This window comes from Lytechinus pictus, chromosome 1 (genome assembly GCF_037042905.1).
Source record: "Lytechinus pictus isolate F3 Inbred chromosome 1, Lp3.0, whole genome shotgun sequence".
NCBI classification, from domain to species: Eukaryota; Metazoa; Echinodermata; class Echinoidea; order Temnopleuroida; family Toxopneustidae; genus Lytechinus; species Lytechinus pictus.
The window spans coordinates 17,240,694-17,261,426 of NC_087245.1; the positions used below are offsets into that span (position 1 = coordinate 17,240,694).

At 34.6% G+C, this 20,733-nt stretch overlaps 1 protein-coding gene across 1 annotated transcript in view; it reads right to left on the reverse strand.

The window, feature by feature from the left end:
• Positions 1 to 20,733, reverse strand: part of LOC129258539 (vacuolar protein sorting-associated protein 8 homolog) — a 47,761-nt gene that overhangs the window by 6,834 nt on the left and 20,194 nt on the right. Inside the window, exons 20-39 of the mRNA XM_064097389.1 lie at positions 18,479 to 18,568; positions 17,861 to 17,907; positions 16,932 to 17,154; positions 16,369 to 16,510; positions 15,109 to 15,151; positions 14,888 to 14,960; positions 13,945 to 14,105; positions 13,052 to 13,121; positions 12,429 to 12,521; positions 11,509 to 11,648; positions 10,298 to 10,382; positions 9,785 to 9,883; positions 8,701 to 8,790; positions 8,342 to 8,545; positions 7,654 to 7,810; positions 6,732 to 6,835; positions 6,188 to 6,269; positions 5,750 to 5,832; positions 3,335 to 3,415; positions 2,718 to 2,884 (exon numbers count right to left, since the gene is read on the reverse strand). Of these exons, the coding sequence (XP_063953459.1) occupies positions 2,718 to 2,884; positions 3,335 to 3,415; positions 5,750 to 5,832; positions 6,188 to 6,269; positions 6,732 to 6,835; positions 7,654 to 7,810; positions 8,342 to 8,545; positions 8,701 to 8,790; positions 9,785 to 9,883; positions 10,298 to 10,382; positions 11,509 to 11,648; positions 12,429 to 12,521; positions 13,052 to 13,121; positions 13,945 to 14,105; positions 14,888 to 14,960; positions 15,109 to 15,151; positions 16,369 to 16,510; positions 16,932 to 17,154; positions 17,861 to 17,907; positions 18,479 to 18,568 (2,234 nt within the window). The remainder of the gene's footprint in view (positions 1 to 2,717; positions 2,885 to 3,334; positions 3,416 to 5,749; positions 5,833 to 6,187; positions 6,270 to 6,731; positions 6,836 to 7,653; positions 7,811 to 8,341; positions 8,546 to 8,700; positions 8,791 to 9,784; positions 9,884 to 10,297; positions 10,383 to 11,508; positions 11,649 to 12,428; positions 12,522 to 13,051; positions 13,122 to 13,944; positions 14,106 to 14,887; positions 14,961 to 15,108; positions 15,152 to 16,368; positions 16,511 to 16,931; positions 17,155 to 17,860; positions 17,908 to 18,478; positions 18,569 to 20,733) is intronic.

A 20,733-nucleotide genomic window follows, 5' to 3' on the forward strand; every position in this document is an offset into this window, starting at 1 on the left:
CCCTCCTACATAAAAATCCGGCATCCACCAAGGGTCTCCCCAGCTCGTAGCACTATCCGTAGTAAAAAATAATAATTTGTTCAGATAACATGATGTACAATATATAAAGGCCTGGTCACACCGCCCGAGCGTTGTTGGAGCGGAGAGAAAAAAATCATCACCGCTCGCTACTGTTCGCCATTTTCGATTTCGATTGTTTTTTTTGTTTTTTTTGATTTTTGTTTTCGATTCCCCAATTTTGTGAGCGAAATTCGACCCTCTCTCCCTACCGCTCCACGACCAACGCTCGGGCGATGTGACCAAGCCTTAAGAAATGTAATATTTAACCCATTATCGTCATCATTTTCATTTCTACTCTCTAAAGTCGTTTTAAAATCTCCTTGATAGTGAATTCAATGCAGCAACTAACAGGTCGGTCTGATCGGTTTGTTAATGTAACTGGCAGCTGTCCCGCCCTATCCCTTTCTTTCTTTTCCTCAAAACATCTGATATTGATGTACATACTCGGTTTACATTTTCTATTACCAATGGTTGGATTTAGTAAAGGAAAAACATTCACTTTGAACAAAAGAGATAAATCTTTAGAGGAATAAAGCGTTATTATCGGCAGTTTTAATTATCAAATTTTTTGCCTTTTCCTATTTTATTCGAGGAGAATATTGAACGATTCATATCTTTGTGAGAAGTTTGAATATGATATTGATAAGCATAACAATGTCAATCATTTCTTTAAAAATGGTTTGGGTTATAAAAAGACAAAACGAATATGACCCGTTATTTACCAGATCTTAAGTTTATGAAGAGAGAGTTTGGCTGCAGAAGAAATGCAATGGATATGATCACAACAATTATTTTTGAATAATAATCATAATGATGATGACTCTGATCGCAATAACATTAAAGGGTTTAAAGGAAAATATTCATATCTTTATACATAGAGCAGAATTCACTGAGCAAAATGCCGAAAATCTCATCAAAATTGGATAATAAATTATAAAGTTATTAACATTTAAAATTCAGTTATATTTTGTGAAAAAGAGTCGTCATGAATATTCATTAGGTGGGCTGGTGATGTCACATCCCCACTTTCTGTTTTCTTATGTTATTACATAAAATCATAATTATTTTATTATTTCATACTTGTGTGAATAATATGTCTCCCTTATAATGAAATAAATATATAATGCATTAAATCAGTTGTCTAATATCTAATGCATGAAATCAGTTGTCAATTCAATTTTTCTAATGCTTGGAGGAATTAAGATTGAATAAACCTAATTTCATATAATAAAATACAAAAGAACAAGTGGAGATGTGACACCATCAGCCCACCTAATGAATATTCATGACAACTGTTTTCACAAAATATTGCTAAACTTAAAAATTCAATAACTTTGTTATTTTGTTATCCGATTTTGATAAAAATTTTCAGTATTTTGCTCAGTGAATTATGCTCTATTTATAAAACTATAAATACTTTCAGCCCAGACAATTCCTTTAATAATAATAAGAAGAAGAAGGTGAAGGAGAAGAATAATGATAATAATAATTACAATAACAATAACAATAATGATAATAATGATTATGATAACAGTCATACTAATAATGATAATAATAATAACAATAATAAATGAATAAATAAATAATGAGTGTGATGATTGTAGTGCGCAGACGAGAGTTGGAAATGACAGCCTTCTTTATTCATATATTCATAGCGAGAACAATTTTTTGAGAATGCTAAAAACAAAGTATAAAACCTTTCCCCCCCCCAAAAAAAAAAAAAATAAAATCTTCCACAAATCGTGCACATTTGCTGGCAGATAAAGGCCTTGACACAAGAATACTACCATACCGGCCTGCAAAAGACCCGATCGATAGCTCATGAATATTCATGTGACAATAGCGAATGGGCGAGTAGTGTTGGGTGAGGAACATCGTACCGCTCTGTCATTGGTCAATTCCGAGCTGAATATGCCCTCGCACATTCGCCTTTGCTCTGCTCATAGAAGTACGTGTCTTGCTACACACAACCGTTATATCACACGTGTCTATAGGGGAAATCTTGATTCAGATTGCGGCAATATCCGAAATCAACTCTTCAAAATAATGATGCAAAAATACAATTTTACTCAAAAAATGTCAATGTAAACCACTATTTTTTATATGATAAAATGAATTGCGAATTCCTTGCCAGTATAACAACATAAAAAAACAGAACATGGTGTTGATTTTCTGGCTGTAAAATTGGTTAAACAAAAAAAAGTTGCTTGGGCACGTATACGTGCCAATGGCATTAGAGGCCTAAGGGCACAAATAGCTGCCAATGGCTCTTAAAGAGTTAAAAAACAAAAATGATTGGAAGCATACTTTCATTTCTTGGGAAAATATTATGGTATAAAATGTTTTAAAAAGCAGCAGAAATGTAAATGGGTACCATTCTAATGGGTATATATTACAAGACTACATGATCAAAATGATGCATTCTGGGTAAAGACCAGGAAATATTCAAGTGGTTTGGGACTTAAGCTGATACTGTCTTGCTACTTTGGCTTCAAGAATAGGTATTGGCAATGTGTAATTCTTTGTTTTAGTAAGTTTACAGGTTTAAAGCTTATTAATATTAGCAGATATCATAAGATACAACTACCTAAAATATCCATTTTTTTTTTCAATTTTCAAAATTTGCACTTTTACTAAGATGAATGAAAAAGCCTTACCTGAAGATCAGTAAGTTATCAGACTCGGTAGAATATGAATAATTCTTCCCACATATCATGCAGCTCTCTCTACGAGGCATGAGCCCTCTATTGGCAGCCATAGTTAAGTTCTTCACCGAGCCGTACAGATCCCTGTCTAATAATCGATTGGCCGTCTTCAGCAAGGTCTAAAGATAGTAACCAGAGCAATGAAGATTGTGAAAGAATGGGGTTTTGCTAAATAATAAGAAGCAGGAGAGAGATCAAAGGTTAATTTACAATGTTGTTGGGGGGAGGGAGGAAGGAACTCATGTACATGAGAACAACATCAGCAGCAAAGATTAAAACGTTAGAAAAATCAGAAGTATAAGTATTTCATTTCATTTAAAGTCAATTACTTTCATATCATTTTGAATCTATATGGGGTAGAGTTGATTGTTGCAAATGCTCGGATTACATACTAAGTACTGCAATATATTTCCATAATATATTGCATAGCTTGAGGGACTTATAAATGATGTTTCATACATGAAATGAGCATAATCATACATATATACTGTTTTTCTGTAGTGAATGTGACACACAGTGAACAAACAAGGAAGAATTACTGTCGTATGTTTTGATATACTACTACTCACAGATTCATATGTGTATGTTTCCAACATTCCAACAATAAGCTCACGGATCTCTCCAAACCTTCCTGTACTGTATGTGGGATCCTACAGTCAATTAAGAGAAACAAATTATAATCTTGACTTTCTGGTCATTATTAACCCTAATTCTCCCGGGGGGGGGGGGCCATAATGGCCCCCCCCTTGACAATTTTCGCGATATATCTGCTGCGCAAATTTTTTTGACCTCGCCGCTCACTGACTTTTTACTTTCAAGTCTCGTGCAAATTTTGAGACCAAATTTGTGACGCCCGGGTACACGGTTACGACATTACGCAACATTATGTAAGTGCATGTCAGACCCAAAATTGCTCATAAACGTGATTTCATGTACAAATCCAATGCAAATTGTGTATTTAGCCAAAATTCATAAATGTATCATTATTTCTACTTTTACTGATTAAACTGAATTAATTTTGCCTTGTTTATGATCAGAACTAAGTCTGGAATGATTTCCATTGAAAAAACAATAAAAAACAAAAAGTAAAAAAACAAAGAAATACATAAGAAATTCATAAAACAATAAAATACATAAGAAATTGATTTCCGAACCGAAGTTTTTTTAATTGCGATTGTTAAGATTGCTACAAAGAATTTTTTTACCAAAAATTAGCATTCTAGGAGCTTTATTTAGTGAATTATAGCAAAGAGTATGATTTATGCATAAATTAGCATAATTAATTCATATAAAATAAAATCTCATTATTTTGGAAAATTTTACCATACAGCCTTGTAGATTACATCGCACACTACCAGTGTGCAAATTTTTGCGTCGCTCGCGCAATCGGCGGCCGAGATCTTAAGGGGGGGCCATAATGGCCCCCCCCCGGGATTGACAAGAATCAAAATACCCCGGGAGATTGAGGGTTAACATAAAAAGAGGATCATTCAAATCAAATACTTCTTTGAGAGGTGACACAACATTTGCTCCAGCGACATTTGCTCCTGTCTTAACCCAAAATCTCCCGGGGTATTTTGATTCATGTCATTCCCGGGGGGGGGGGGGGATCTCGGAGATCTCGGCCGCCGATCACGTGAGCGACGCAAAAATTTGCACCCTGGTAGTGTGCGATGTAATCTACAAGGCTGTATGGTAGAATTTTCCGAAATAATGAGATTCTATTTTATATGAATTAATTATGCTAATTTATGCATAAATCATACTTTTTGCTCTAATTCACTAAATAAAGCTCCTAGAATGCTAATTTTTTGTAAAAATATTCTTTGTAGCATTCTTAACAATCACAATTAAAAAAACTTTGGTTTGGAAATCAATTTCTTATGTATTTTATTGTTTTATGTATTTCTTTGTTTTTTTACTTTTTGTTTTCTATTGCTTTTTCAATAGAAATCGTTCCAGACTTAATTCTGATCATAAACAAGGCAAAATTAATTAAGTTTCATCAGTAAAAGAAGAAATAATGATACATTTATGAATTTTGGCTAAATACACAATTTGCATTGGATTTGTACATGAAATCACGTTTATGAGCAATTTTGGGTCTGATATGCACTTACATAATGTTGCGTAATGTCGTAACCGTGTACCCGGGCGTCACAAATTTGGTCTCAAAATTTGCGCGAGACTTGAAAGTAAAATGTCAGTGAGCAGCGAGGTCAAAAAATTTTGCGCAGCAGATATATCGCGAAAATTGTCGAGGGGGGGGGGCCATTATGGCCCCCCCCCCCCGGGAGAATTAGGGTTAAATATCTCAGATTGCATAGTGTTAGAGTTAGGATTGTAATAGAGTTTTTGGTTCAGAATAATGTAGGATTAGGGTTTATTTAGGAAGTTAAGTTTATGACTGGCTTAACATACATATTTTCCATCAGAGCAAATGTCATGGAACCCTTTGAGATTGATCTTCAACCCATCTTTTGAGATACTTGTGAAATACACATGAGATACTTCACATATAAAGTACCGGTATACTTTCAAGATACTTATGAGAGGTGAATTATATACTAAAGGGCTAGTTAAAAGACACATATGAGATACAAGTTTCAAATTTGTTAGATATCAATGAGACAGTAATATAACAGAAAATAATGAGACACTGAGATGGTTATGAGCATTGACACTTGCTGGGTACTAATGATATACAAAGGATTTCAAAACATCATATTTCATTGGGAGGAATCAAATTAGGCTGTAAAAATTATCAAGATTGAGTAACACAATTATGAAAGATAACCTTTTCTTAACTAGAGTGAAATGGGTACATACTCCCCCTCCCACTCTTTTCTTGTTACTTTTCAATTTGTCTTTATAAAACTGTGATTACAATTTACTGCCTAGAAAAAGGAAGGAGCGAGTGTAACAACATCAATCTTCTAATACCCGATCATGAAAAATGTCAAACTTGAATTCTTAAGACAAACCTGCATGATTTTCTGAAGGATTCTGGGTAATGAGAGATGTCCCATCATGCTATTCAAAACATGCCTTGTCAGCTCTTTGAAACCTGGCAGAAGAAAGTACAAAATTACCATGCTTTTAGAAAACAAATAAATAAATATTTAACACTTCGACTGGTTATTGTCTGATTAAAATGAAAAAAAAAGAGCAGGGCCTTACAGGTAAATCTATTAGGAAATGATGATTTAGAAAAGGTAATGTTCGAGTGATAAATTATTTTAGTTGAGATTCATGTATGAAATTATAAAAAACACACATATATTCTAAAAAGTAATTACCGGTACTTGAACAAATATTACAAATGACATAAATGCATAATCATTCCTTGGTTACAAATTAAATGCTGAGAAAAAAAAAAACATCTAGACTCATAAGATTAACTAAAACATTTAGATTCTTACTTTCAAACTGGGTCTCATTAAAGGATGGTTTGAGTCTTCTCTGTGTTGTCATCATCAGATCCAAGAGGGGAAACCATAATGTCTAGGGAAATTACATGAAATATGAAAGTAAAATTCATAACTTTGAATGTTACCACCTAAATTACAACAAAATACAATTTTCACTTTACACTAGTATCATTGTCATCTCAATCACAATAGTGAAGATGATGTATCATAATCGTCATCGTCATCGCCATCGTCATCGTCATCACCATCCCCATCGTCGTCATCACCATCCCCATCGTCGTCATCACCATCACCATCACCATCACCATCACCACCATCACCATCGTCATCACCATCATCATCATCAATATCTTCATCATCATCATCATCTTCATCATCACCACCACCCAAACTGCATTATCTATCTAATCATCATCAACATTATCGCCATCATTATCACTTGCATTGCCATCGCATCATCCTCATCATAACCATCTCCAGTCACCATCAGCAACCTCAAATTAATGTCAACATCATTCAGGTTTGATGTGTTTACCTCTCGGCCTTCTTCATCTAACTTTGGTGAGTTCCTCTGGCAAAGTTGAACAAGAACCATTAGAACTACTTGCACATTGGACAGACCCAAGGTGATATCCATTCCTACAAGAACAAGAACACCAACAAATAACATCAGAATTGTACAAATGTGACACTCGGATAAATTTTAGATAGAAAAGCAGAAACAGCCTATCACCAAAAGTGTCAGAATACCACAATATTTTAATTGAACAATCAACCATTGGGTAATTTCAGGTTCAGTTTTGGTGTTGAGAGCATGAATCATGTAGGCCGACTACCACAATAATGTGGGATGGGTGTTGGAGTTTCCTTTGAGAGCATGGAGTGTTAAGTACACTATCATTTTCGTGAACGTATAAGGAATATGATTCCTATTATTCCATATAAGTGTGGAATCAACTTATTGTTCATTCTTGATTTAAACTCAGATTAAAGCTAAATGACAGTAGTTGCAGTAAAATACTGATTTCCTGAGGAAGTCTGTAAAACCAAGTTTAAGTATTACTATATCATCGTGGATCTAGATCTGGTAGTTACATAAACTGAACTTTGTGAAATCATAATATCTAAGCTAAAAAACGATCATACTGAAGATCGCCAACACAGATAGGCACACGTGGGACAGTGTATTATTATTGCTAGAATAAAGACCCGACGGAAGTGACAGAATCCGCGCTTATTTTGCTTATTTCTTAGCAATTACACAATTTCTTCCAGAATCCTTTGGCACATATTTTTTATTCATACAAACAGACACTTTGGTGATCATTATATCAAATTCTGTAAAAAGTCATTTTGAGATCATCCCCACAACTGGAATTTATCTTTAACTTGTGAGAATACCACCCATTATATTTTAAGGGTGACAAAATACAAAAACTTGAATCCAAGTTTCTCACCATCATTCTGACTTCCATCATGACCTTTGACCACATCCGAGAGACCTTTCACCTTAGTCTGTAGGTTCTCCATGAGAATCCCAAAGGCTCCTTGAATGTCTCCAGATTTCTCCAACAAAAAGGCAGTGGCTTCTGACATCTTGTGTTTGCGTACAATCTGTAAAAAGCAAATAATTCAATTGAATTCCCAGGTATCACAGTAATTATTGCATACATGTTTCTTGGTGGTTTACAGAATTGATTATAATTGCCATCTTAAGCTGTAACCATTCACACACATTTCTCCCTGATGTAAAACAAACAAACGGCTGTATAGACATGTAATGTGGGTGGAAGTGATAAAGGAAGTAGAATAAAAAAATAACATTCTTCTCCCAGAAATCTAGTATCATATGCAGCACTGGCATACAGATGTTGGGGGAGCATATAAATGAAAATGAGAAAATGTAAGAAAAATAAAAGAGGGTGAATTATGGTATTATATTTTTAATATTAAATAAAAATTCATCACAAAGTTAGATTTTCATTTGAATAGGGCCAAAAAATTTCACTTGCTCGCAACATTTTAGAAATTTTCTCAAATACCTCAAGTTGTGCTCATTATGCCACATTCACATCCAGTAATGTCCCTTAAACATAGTGATACTGGACTAGAGGCTTGATTGAAATAATATGAAGATAAACTTACATGAAGTGCTTCCTCAAGTCTGTAATTCTCTGACATCATAACAAAGTTAAGGACCTTCTTAGGATTGAATGTACACATCAGATCCAGGAACTTCTCATGTAGATAGCAGTCAGGCTGTGCCTCATCTCGTCCATAGAGGGCGCTACCTGTATCTCTGCCATCAAACACACCTTCAAGGAATTCATACTGCAGTTCTGGTTGGTTCTGAAATTTGGGTAAAACAGAAATCTGGTGTATAATCCTGCCTTGAATAAACCTTTTGCTTTGACAAATTCTAGAGTTGAGTTCCAGGATGCACATCTTTCAAAGTCATTTGATTTAAAGAGATGATAAGGAAACAAGAACTTTTGGTAGCTTACCTGAAGTTGTATGACTACATCACTCAACGAATGAGCAAAGACTTTCAGGACCAACTGGGCAGTCTCTCTGCTGTCTATGGCAACAAGATCCTGTATAATACAAAACATGAAAATAAAACTGCAACAAATTACAAATTTAGGTAACACAGATCTACTGAACAAAGCAAAGAGCATGCACAATCCTGTACAAGTTGGAATATGATATAGATTGTTCAGCAGCTTTGTAAATGTATTCATCTCTTAGCTTTTAGTTTTTGTAAACGAGAAACATTGTTTTCTTCTCAAATAATGAAGTCTAAGGTACCGATATTGGTTGATGCACACAAAGTACAGATTATTTGTGCTTTCAAAATGGGGAAACAAGACAATTTTCACGATTGCAGTCGTAAGTAAAGATTAAACACAAACTAGGTATTATTTGTAAAGAAAAAGAATTCATGATTAAAACTACAATTAACTGTAGATTAACTGAATTACAATGCTTCACACCCTTTCTGGAGCCTGTAATACAAAGCTAAGCGATGAATAGCAAATATGAAAGAACACTTCTGATTGGTTCCTAGTCTGCACTCTATCGATTTAGCAAGTAATCGCTAATCTTTGTGTTACGGACCCCTAAGAATATTGTCAGGTTGACTGATATACGGGGGTAAAATGTCATTCATGACCTATGAATACTACGGCCCGTATTCTGAAGTCAGGTTTAACTTAGACCACAGTCTAAAATTATGGAGAGCCAAAAGTTCGAAAATTCTGTTTATATTGTATATTTCTTATGTTTACTATTTTGTTTCCTTTTGCTTTCTTAATGAAGAAAAATACTTTAGTTATCATTCCCAGACAACTATGAACAATTTGGGTGTCATATGAGTTAATAAATTGAATGTGTACTGTTAGGGATTTGTACTCCAATTGGCTCTCCATAGTGAAACCACAACTTTAAACCAGGGTTTAATTTTAACCCGGGTTCAGAATACAGGCCTACATGGGTCTATTCTAAAATTTGTTAGAGTCATCTACAACCTACATGTACAAGTACATGATCAAAATATACATAAACAATTAATTTGCTTATTATTTATACCTGAAGATGTTTAATTGCCTGTCGCTGGACTGCATCTTTCTCTGCTTCCGTGTAGTAACTCTCCATCATCACTTGGTGAATGTACGAGAATATGGTAGCCTGAAAGAGAAGAAGGAAAAAAAGAAAACATTTCAAATACATCATAAAAAAATAGTGAATCCTGTATTTAAATACAACCCAATGTAGACAAAAAATGTGGTCTTTATAACAGGTGGTCATTGTGAGTTAGGTTCCAGAAAACATATTTCAATTGGAAAAATTATTCAAAGGAGCCTAAAGTTGTGGTCTCTATAGATGGTTCTTATTTAACGGAGGTTGCTGAAGCAGGTTTGACTGTATCAAGCATAGGATCATCTATTCTAATAGCATACATGTATACAATTTTGGCTTCTAAAATCAATTGATAAAAAATTCTGTGCAAGTCTACTTTCTCCCTCCAATTGTTTTACACTCATATCATTCATCTATCACTTGAAAGAAAAAAAACAGGGAGATGTTTGAATGAATACTTACTTTCCTTGATGAATCTCTTAAATGGCAGAGAAGAATCTTATCAAACTCCCTTCTTCTTTCATATAAGACTTCACATACTCGGTAGCTAGAAGAGAAAAGAGAGAAACATAAGCAGGAATAGGTGTAAATATGCCATTATCCATTGACTATATGAGGCTCTGAGAATTGGTAGCGAAAGGTCAACCCTGAGAACATAATAAAAAGACAGAGGGTTTGTGAAAAAATCACAGAAATTCTCTCTCAACATAATTAATGTGTTATATGTCAAAGACAAATGTGATACAAACAGATAAAACCCTACTATTGCAATTGAGCAAAATCAAAATACAAAGGGGTTCCGTTTAGATCAACCAACATCACATCAATCCTCAAAGAACCTCACTGGCTACACATCAAATCACGAATTCGCTTCAAAGTCCTTCTAATAACATTTAATCCTGTCCATGGTCTTGCCCCTCAATATATTTCTGAATTTGTTTCTCCATACACCCCTCAAGGACACTTAGATCATCAACTCAACAAGTCCTTCAAGTACCTAGACTAAGAACTAAGACGCGTAGCGAAAGGTCCTTCTCCTACAGTGCCCCAACCCTTTGGAATTCCCTCCCCAGTACTCTCCGATCACAAAATAATCCTGGACTTTTCAAATCCCAACCTAAAACATTTCTCTTAGTGTTGATTAAGTGTTATTCTAAGTAATTCCTTATGTTTTATAATTTTATTTCTGTAAAGTGCATTGAGAGTCCTTTCAGGTCTGAAATGTGCTATATAAGAACTGCATTATTATTATTAGGTCTAAGCAGGCTGAGTTCTGAACATTTCAGAGGCTGATCCATACGGATTGAATACAATACCATTTCAGGGGTCATATTGTATCTTATCCAACTGGATCTGCACCAGCATATAATAATCTTGCAATTCGATGGATCAAGATATATTGATATAGGGTGCCCATTTGTCCAGGAGCCAGTCAGAATCAAATGCTTTTACTTATTGTTCATTTAAAAAATATTTTCTTATTTTTCACCTTAAAAATACAGTGATGCACAATGTAAAAAAGCTCTGATGAAAAATTAGAAAATTACTTTTCACTTAGAAAAGGATATCCTAAAATATAATGAAGATGATCTCTCTACAAAGCCACCATGTGATTGAGTCAGAAAAAGGTAAGGTAGGTACATGTAGGTAAGGTCTAAATTGCAAACACTCACAATTTGGCTCCTTCTGCCAGCTGGAGGAGCCTTTCATGATCCACCTGGAGCAGGTCTCCTGCATTTAAGAGCTCCAGGAGAGCCTGCTCCCTCTCTTCATGCCTTGTCTCTCCAGATGGATTGGATAAAAATTCTAAAACCTGTCATAAAGATAGCACGTAAAACAAGTGAAAATGGTGCAATAAAGGAAATGAGCAAAGATTAAAAGAATAATTGGTAAGATAGAATACGACTGCAGTATCAAGAGAAAATGACATAAGGACAGGGGTGTTATGGATGACCAGTTGCACTCAAGTTTACATTATATAACTAGAACTTTATATAATAAAATACCTGCATTCAATTGTACGAAATCACACATCTCATTTATGAGACCAATTTATAGCATTAAATAATACATGTAGTGTGAGTGTTGAATCCTGTCAAAAACAGAGAAGTAATACACATCTTATAGGGAAAAGCAATACAAGAGTTTACTACAATTATGGAGACCATATAAAGCAAGTGTTTGGTTGAGATGAGTTTAACAGGCATGTACATGTACATGTACATGCACACTTTCAGGAGTAGCTATACATGTATGTAACTCAAAGAGAGGACATGATGTCTATTGCTGCCAGTAGACTGATAAAATTTTCATATCCCCTATTCAAGATCATTCCATGCAAACATAACAAAGAAATATGCACAAAATATTTTTGTTCCACATCATTATTATTAATATCAGTCATAAAATAGACCACAAAACAATGTAAACACATCATGGAACTGGACACCAAATAATATCCTAAGACTGATTATTAGTATACATGTATTTACTATCAAGATAAATTCTATAACAATCTTACACTTTGCATGAAACATTCATGATGGATAGATGAAGCATATAATTTGATAGAAGTAAGGATTTTTTTTCATACCTGTTCAAAGAGCATTCTATTGACGTAGATAGTGTTTTCATGTTTGGCCATCTGACGAGCTAGGAATGTGAAGAGACAGCCGACCTGAGCAGGCTAAAATGACAAGACAAAAAGATCAAAGAAAGTAGAAAATACATGGATGCCACTAAGAATTTATAGAAATAACACATTCATATTGAAAACAAAATTATGAAAAAAGTAGGAGTCCCTACTTTTCTCTAAAAAAGGCAACCTTGTAATTTAGAGATTTAATCAAATTCAATTGACATGAATAAAATCTGTACACAAGTATATTAAGGTCAATAAAAACACATTATTAAAAGCATGGTAGCAAATGTTAACACATTTCAATCATGAAAATCTTATCAGTTGCTCAATTGCTGCATCTCAACATCACAGCATAAGCAAATACTCAATGTATTGACAACAATTAATACAAAAATTGTAAAAAAATTGGTCTGTGAGAAAAGTCTGTGACATATTAAGTATATAAATAAAAATCATATAATACTTCTCAACTACATATAATTCTTTTCATTGGATTATGTAACTTTACACTCAATATAAAAAAACCTATTCTATGCCAATCACTGACCATAATCATTATGTGTTACTTTACTTACCGAGAAGCCAACGCTTTCTACCATTACTTGTAGAAGAATGTCTACTATCCTTTGTCTAGATTGCATTGAACTGGAAAAATGGAAACATCAAAAGGTTATTGAGATTACTATTCATTATCAATATTCTTTCTTTAAAAAAAACTTCTCACCTGGGGAGCGTTTCATCAACATTACGACAAGCTGTCAGATCTGACAGCTCTTCTGGATTTTGATTGGCTGAGAAGCATTGTTACTGTGGTAACTGTCTGATAAAATGGGACTTGTCGGATAAAACGTCTGACAAGTCCTTTCATGAAACGCTCCCCTGAAATGTTCTATCCCGGAAATGCCATGACTCTCTAAATTAAACATACCAGAATTTCATATTTGGTAGAACTTAAAAATGATTTTTATGCACCTCAGCTGCACAGAAAAATGTGTTTGCACACAAGGGTTGGTTTGGAAATTGTGCATTACCCATTTAGCTCTTTTCTTTTTACCACACACAGTACTCAGATTATCCTGAATATAATACCATAATGTAGGTCATATTTAAAAGACACCCATCTCCCCCAGACATTCTCACAATTCATTAGTACTCCAAATTTGACTTGGCATTTATTTGCAAGTACAATACAGAATACATAATCTACATTTTGAAAAAATCCTTTAAAATTAAATAGTTGTAATATCATGAAACTTTTATTTACATACATGTATGACGGCAACATCAATAGAAGAAAATTCCATAAAACAATCAAACTATTTAGTATGTCCAACTCATATTTTACTCCAATCTTAATTCATTTTACATACTAATCAATCCAAAAAAAAATTTGTTTTGGATGGTCAGACAGACAGGCATGAGGGGTCAGTCGTACAGTGTAATACTTTACAGAATCTTGATTTCTTACTTAGCTTCCTGAGGTGCATCAAACTCTGGTTCCTCAAACGCTAGGGACAGGACATTGAGGAACTCCCTGGTGTCAAAGGTCAATAGGGTTCGAAGGTTAGGGTAGGTTGGTTCATCTGGGGACGGGTCTTTGGTATGAAGTGCTGTCAGACATTTCCAAACCTACAGTAATTAACAATTATAACAAACAGGAAATATAAAAAGCAGCGCAAAAAAGCCTCTTGAAGAGGTCCATGTATGTCTGAGGAATAAGGCATCATAAGGACATGAGTATTGGTTACTTCATGGCACTTGCACATCCAGGATTGCCAAGTAAGGGGAACTTGTGCCTGCCCCCCCCCAAAAAAAAAAGGTTCATTACTCCAATGGCACCCCTCCCTGGATCCGCCACTGTTTCATAGTGGTTACTTCAGGCCCATAACAGACATTCTTAGGAACTTGCTATAGCTCTGGTAAAATTTAGTATTTCAGCATTTAGGGGAGTGTGAAAAGTTTAGCACATCTAGAAATGGTGTTGGTATTTACAGGTGATAACAATTTCTAAACATGAGATAATATCCAACCAAAAAGAATTATTAATTAATGGGTACATGTATAATTCTATAGAAGAAATATATTACCATGTAATATGGTATTTTTATTATTAAGTAATTTGTCAGACATGCCAAACCTATAATCATTTCAGACCCTTTTCTTACCCATCACTATACATCAAATTCATAACACCCATATTAAAGATATTCAATCTAAACATAGATTACAAAAAGCATGCAAGTCTTTTAAAAATTCAATAAAATTAATTTAATAATTCAGAGTTGACCCCTCCCCCCAAAAATATTTTTACTTTGCTTTCAAGAATTGGGGTAGGGGATTCTTGTGCATGGTCTATGGGATGTACAGAATATAGAAGTCAATGGATTAAAATACAAACAAAATATTCTTACCCCCTGCTTGACATCTTGGACTAGGTGTGTTGGTATATCACCCATAGGGTATGCCCTGCCTGCAAGGCAACAACTGAAAGAAAATAAAAACATAGAAAAGAGTGTTATATATTTCACCCCAAACTAAAATATGCATAGTAGGATCGTCATGAACAATTAAGACAATTACAAGCTCCATTTCACTAATTCTTTCATGATATTTACAGAAAGTTAACTCTTACCTGATATACACAAGCAACTTGTTTCCTAGTCTTATTTGGTTGTCTGGGTAAGAAAAAACAAAAACAAACCAAGGAGAGTAATTTATCTGATTATCTACAATAAATATTTCAAATAGAAAGCGATCACCATGATTTCCATATGTGACAAAGCAGGGCTCCACACTAACCCTTTTTTCCTACTGGTCCAACCTGATCATGTCGGACCAGTACATTGCCAGTTTTTCAATTTTTTACTGGACCGAACCTAAAATTTACTGGTCCCAAAAAATAAGGAAAAATATAAAAAAGACTTGAGTTTATTTTGCTGTCTTTTATTGCTTATTGTTACCCCCCCCAAAAAAAAAAAGTACACACACACAACATAATTCATGAGAGCCATTCTTATAATTTACAAAAGAGAAGAAAATATATTTTGTATCAGATAGATATAATCTTACTGGTCATTTTGGACCAGTAAATCTGGCTTTTTCTGAAAAGTTACTGGTCCGACAGCAATTTTGACTGGTCTAGGACCGTCGGACCAGTGCCAGTGTCGCGCGTTGGACAAAGTGAATATGGTGGGTAAATTCAGAGGGTGGTATGTGGTGTAGTGTTTTTTTTTTTTACAAATTCACTCTACTTTTCCATTTTTACTTACATCTAGAGCTCTTTTGATCTAACCCTATCTTCAGCACTTTTATAAATGAAATTTACAAATATCGAATTATGATGATAATTTTTTAATATTCCAATTCATCACAGCAGGATGTTTTTCCAGGGTGCTAGCCAGAAAGAGAAGAATGTGCATACATCATGAATAACATGAGTGAGAGGGAGAAAAAATGTCAACATTTTGTCTAGGGAGTCAAACAAACACATATTACCAACCTGAACAAAAACATTTCAATATTTTAAAAGCTGAAAATCATTGATTTGGTGAGGAAATCAATATCTTCAAGGAAATGCCATCTATAAGACAACGCATAAAACTGAAATCAGTAGAAATCAGTATTTTGCACGAATCATTAGTATTCTTCTCACTTCCAGAACAAATAACTGAAAATCAGTACTACTTGACAGCTCTGAATTCAATTCAAGAAAGCTCAATGGGGAGTAAAAAAAGAAATGAATTAATCTGTTGTGACAGCTACAATTCTGGATACAATCTGAAGAAATACAATGTCCAAATACACAGCAGAATATACAACAAAACATCACAAGAATAATCCCAGGGAGTGGAGAGAGTGCATTCCAAATAATCTATTTTTCATTAATCCATACCTGACAGTTGACTGCTGGCTCTGACAGCAGCTCTAAGCAGCTGTAGAAGCTCTTCCAGAGGAGTTACGTAATCATTCATCCCTTTGTTGTACACGTAGATGATGGCGTCGTACAAACCATAAGCCCAACAAAGTGATACAACCTTGTAAAGGAAAAACAAAACATCATTGACAAAGTCACATAAGTAAAAACTCTAAATTGGCAGCAATAATAGTGTTTTTTATGATTTCAACACTGAACTTGGTGTTTCTTTTCAGGACCAAACACATGACAAAAAAGATACATACATGATACATGTCACTATCTTTTGAACAAAATAATTCATCATTTCCACACAGAGACTGAACAGTTCCATTAAAAAAAAAACAGTTTCTGCACAGGGAATCATGGACTTCCAATATCATATATTCAATGGTACTATAGAAAGCTTCCATTATCCCATTTCCTTGAATTGGTCATGACTCATATATGTTCTTGGACAGCCCATAGTTAAATGTTTGAGCATCTGCCAAATATCAGACTGGATTAGATAGTCTTGTGCAACTCGGTCCTTATCAACTTACTTGATGAATATCTAAACTTGCAATGTCCATATGCACTATACAGGCCTCGACATTGGATATCAGCTCTTTCTCCCGATAGTGCTCAATGAAATCTTTCATGACCTCAGGGGTCACAGAGGTCAAACGGTCGTTGAGGATGTACGGCTCCAGGCACTCTAGGTACACCCCCTTGGCGATGATGTCATGTCTGAACTTCTCGTAGATTGATCCGAACAGAACGTCCCTATTAAAGGCAGAGAAACGTATATAGTGTAACACATGAACACACCTACCTACAGTGGTTATTACTCTCACACCTCGTCAACCTGGATATCCACAGAGTAGCTCATAGTCAGTAAACAGCTTAATAAGATCAACAGAAAGTCCTGCAGAAGCATATCTGAATATCTAAAACTTCAAACTGTGACTGTAATAGATCATTTGAAGATAAAATATATGGTATAAATAGTCATTTATGACTCATCAAATAATCAATACAATACAGCTGCTACAGGTTTAACCCGTTATTCCGTATGGTGTCTAGCGATACAACCTGTGCAATGATGCATGCATTGTTAACAAAGAAGGTCTTTGTATTTTCTGTCGAGATGAAAATTGAGTTCTTTTCTCATGAATTTCATTTTTCACTACACTCTCACTGATATCACCTGCATCTTTATTGCTTGACCTTTCACCATACCCATATCTGAAGTGGGAGAGTCTGTGATTAAATGCATAACCACATATTAGCATTAATTTCACAAAGCTACTAAATCATAGCTAAAATTACAGCAATAATGAAGTGATATACCGAACTTGTAGTGAATTAAACATAACTTGGTAACAAACTGGACATCCAAATTTATAACCAAGCACCTTGGACTTGCCTTCTATAGGTAATCATGGCAAATATATATAAGTATAAAAAAATAATGAAAATGTTTACTTACTTTCTCCCGAGCATCAGGCAATGTTCTACACAAACTGGTACAACTCTCTGTAAAATGAATAAGATAGAAGGTGAAAATATGGCTGATGAATGTTAATTAACAATAACAAAAATAAAAGAAGAAGGGAAATCTAAGCAAGATGACAAATTGTTCCAAAAGAAAGAAAAAACTCAAAGAAGTAGAATGATAAAAATTTAAACAGAGATTAATTGAAAGTCGTGAATTCCAATAGTTTGAATCAATACTCAAAGAGAAAAACTTCTACATTTGCTAAAATAAGTCCTTGAAATTCCATCTTCTTCTAAAGCTTTACTAAAAAGGACCCTTTTTGTGAGCAACTACAATGATATACATGTACATGTAGTATCTATATGTATTTTGATTAATGCAGAGAGGGGAGAATCAATTTGAAGTCAAATGATCATTAAGAAAGCATTAATTGAAAAAGAGTTGTCATAAGTATTTTTAATAATCAAGTACCATAGACTGCCATTTTCAGATTTAAGACAGTATTAGGTGTTTCCTTTGTCTGCTTTCACATTAATTTCATTACCGATGTTAGATTACCCTAGCGATTACCGGTACAACTGATTTAGCAAGAAGAAAGACAAGTCTTACTTGAAAGTGTTCTTCTAGCAGGTGAATTGCTCCTCTCTCAGGTCCTTGCTTCATTGAGATCTCAACAAAATCAAATAAGATCTGAAGAATCTAAGAATAGCAAACAAAATAACATGAATTAATAGTCTACATAAATCAAGAGAGTAATACCACAGGAGCATTTCGTGAAAAAAAAATTGTCAGTGATCCTACTGCCTATATGTTATAAGCTACTTAAATTCTTGCATCTGATTGGCTCAGAGAAATTTTGTCAGTGAAAAGGACTGACAAGATGCTCTATGAGACACTCTCCAGAAGTAAAATTTGGGATTGAATAGAAGAAGCAGACATGTCAACCGTTACTCTTTGAGAGTATTTGTTACTCTTTTTTGGCTATGAATACGCCAATACGTTTTTTTATATGATTTGTTACATTTTTTCAAAATTTCCAATCATGGAGAATCGTGTTATACACGATCAGCTCTCCATAGACCGAGTCACAGCGCTTATCCACGTTCCGTGGCCTTCACGATCCATCATACATCGCTGTGGCCCTAAACCGCGCATGGCTACCGCGTGTCACATTGCATGCATGCTCAGCAGGGAGAGAAGACTGTATAATCAAAGTTTTATTCTTCAGTGAGGAATTACTTTGTTACAGCTTGCAACTACATAATTACAAAGTTCCCTCTTCAAGATGATGTCCTGAAACATGCAATGGTGGCTAACCCAACAAAGCGACTAGACATGACCTACTCTTCAGTTGCCTATTTTGAAGATAGGTTCAAGCTTGAAAGCATTGACAAAGATGCTCTGGAGTTAGAATTCGAATCATACCAAGTAGATACTTTGAATGGGGTGAGAGAGCAGATGGGCTCAGATTTCTAACATGGAGAATAGAATCACTGGCACCAAGAAGTATCCCAACCTGAGTAAGGTCATTCTGACCATTCTGACCATCGAGCATAGCAATGCAACTGACAAACGCATCTTTTCGCGAGTCAGGAAGAACTCAACAGAGTTTGGAGCAAGTTTGAAGACTTCAACAATATCAGACTTTCTTACTCGGAAGGTGTGGAATCAAGCAATGGGCCAAGATTGTCGCCAAATCAACTTCTCTGACAAACTCCTAGAGAAACGCAAATGAGCAACAGTTGCATACAACTCAAAATCTCATGAGATGCAGCCCACTTAAAGTAATATATGTACATTGAATGCAGAAAGTTTGAACTCAGTATGCAACTTAACACCGCAGATGTGAACCCATAGGAAAGCATTTCACTTTAGTTTGATAGAGCTGAACAATGGTGATGCAATTTTAAGTCATAACTGAACTTCAGAAGTTGCATTAGAGTGTAGTGGTAACTAAAACATTGGCATCTGCTGTCAGTACAATAGGACAGTTTACATTAAAGTTAGAAATATGGAGCTGCTTTAAAAGACAGAACTGAAATTTGAAAGCTTTTCAGAGTTTTAATTAGACAAGATATTTCCCATGTAGAATTGGACTCCTGACATTGGAACTGCATTTGATGTAGAACTGAACTGTGGAAGGTAGTCCAAATTGAAATGAGACACAATTACAGGAGGCTGAAAGGAATTGCTTCTATTCAAATACATGTTTATACCAAATGGAATAAAAGTCACATACATATGGTAAATGTGAATTTTATTGGAGAAACTATAAACCTTTTATTTTTTTAATGGGGTGTTCCAGGTAATTTTCACGTTTTCTCATCAGGTTGTACATAATCAATAGTGAATGTACATATCATATTTGTGAAATTTACTGTGTTCCCTTTAAAAATCAATACTCTGAAAATTAAAACAAGGATAATGTAATATGAGTGACAGTGCTCACACTTTCAAGTAATGCAATACCACTTGCTTAACATTTTCACCTATAGACTTTATGCAGACCTGCTTCTATTGCTCAGCATCCTCTAGAACCAAAATCATTCATTATGTAAGCTGCTGTTTCATCATCATTGTTCAATGTGATAAATAGATATATTTTTAATTTTGAAAACATTCTTATTTTTCATCTGGATAATGAAACTTTGTACACAGTTTGTAAATATTAATACATACTCAGATGTAACAGTATGGAAATCATCTTAAGGTCTCTAAAGTTTAGTGTACAGTTAAATACATATGTGGAAGTCTGAACAAATGATACATGTGTAGTAGTTTGTAGACATGATGAAAGTTTCAATTATGAGAGTAGATCTGTCTATTTTTTACATAGAGGATATATTATGGTCTTTTTTATGGAA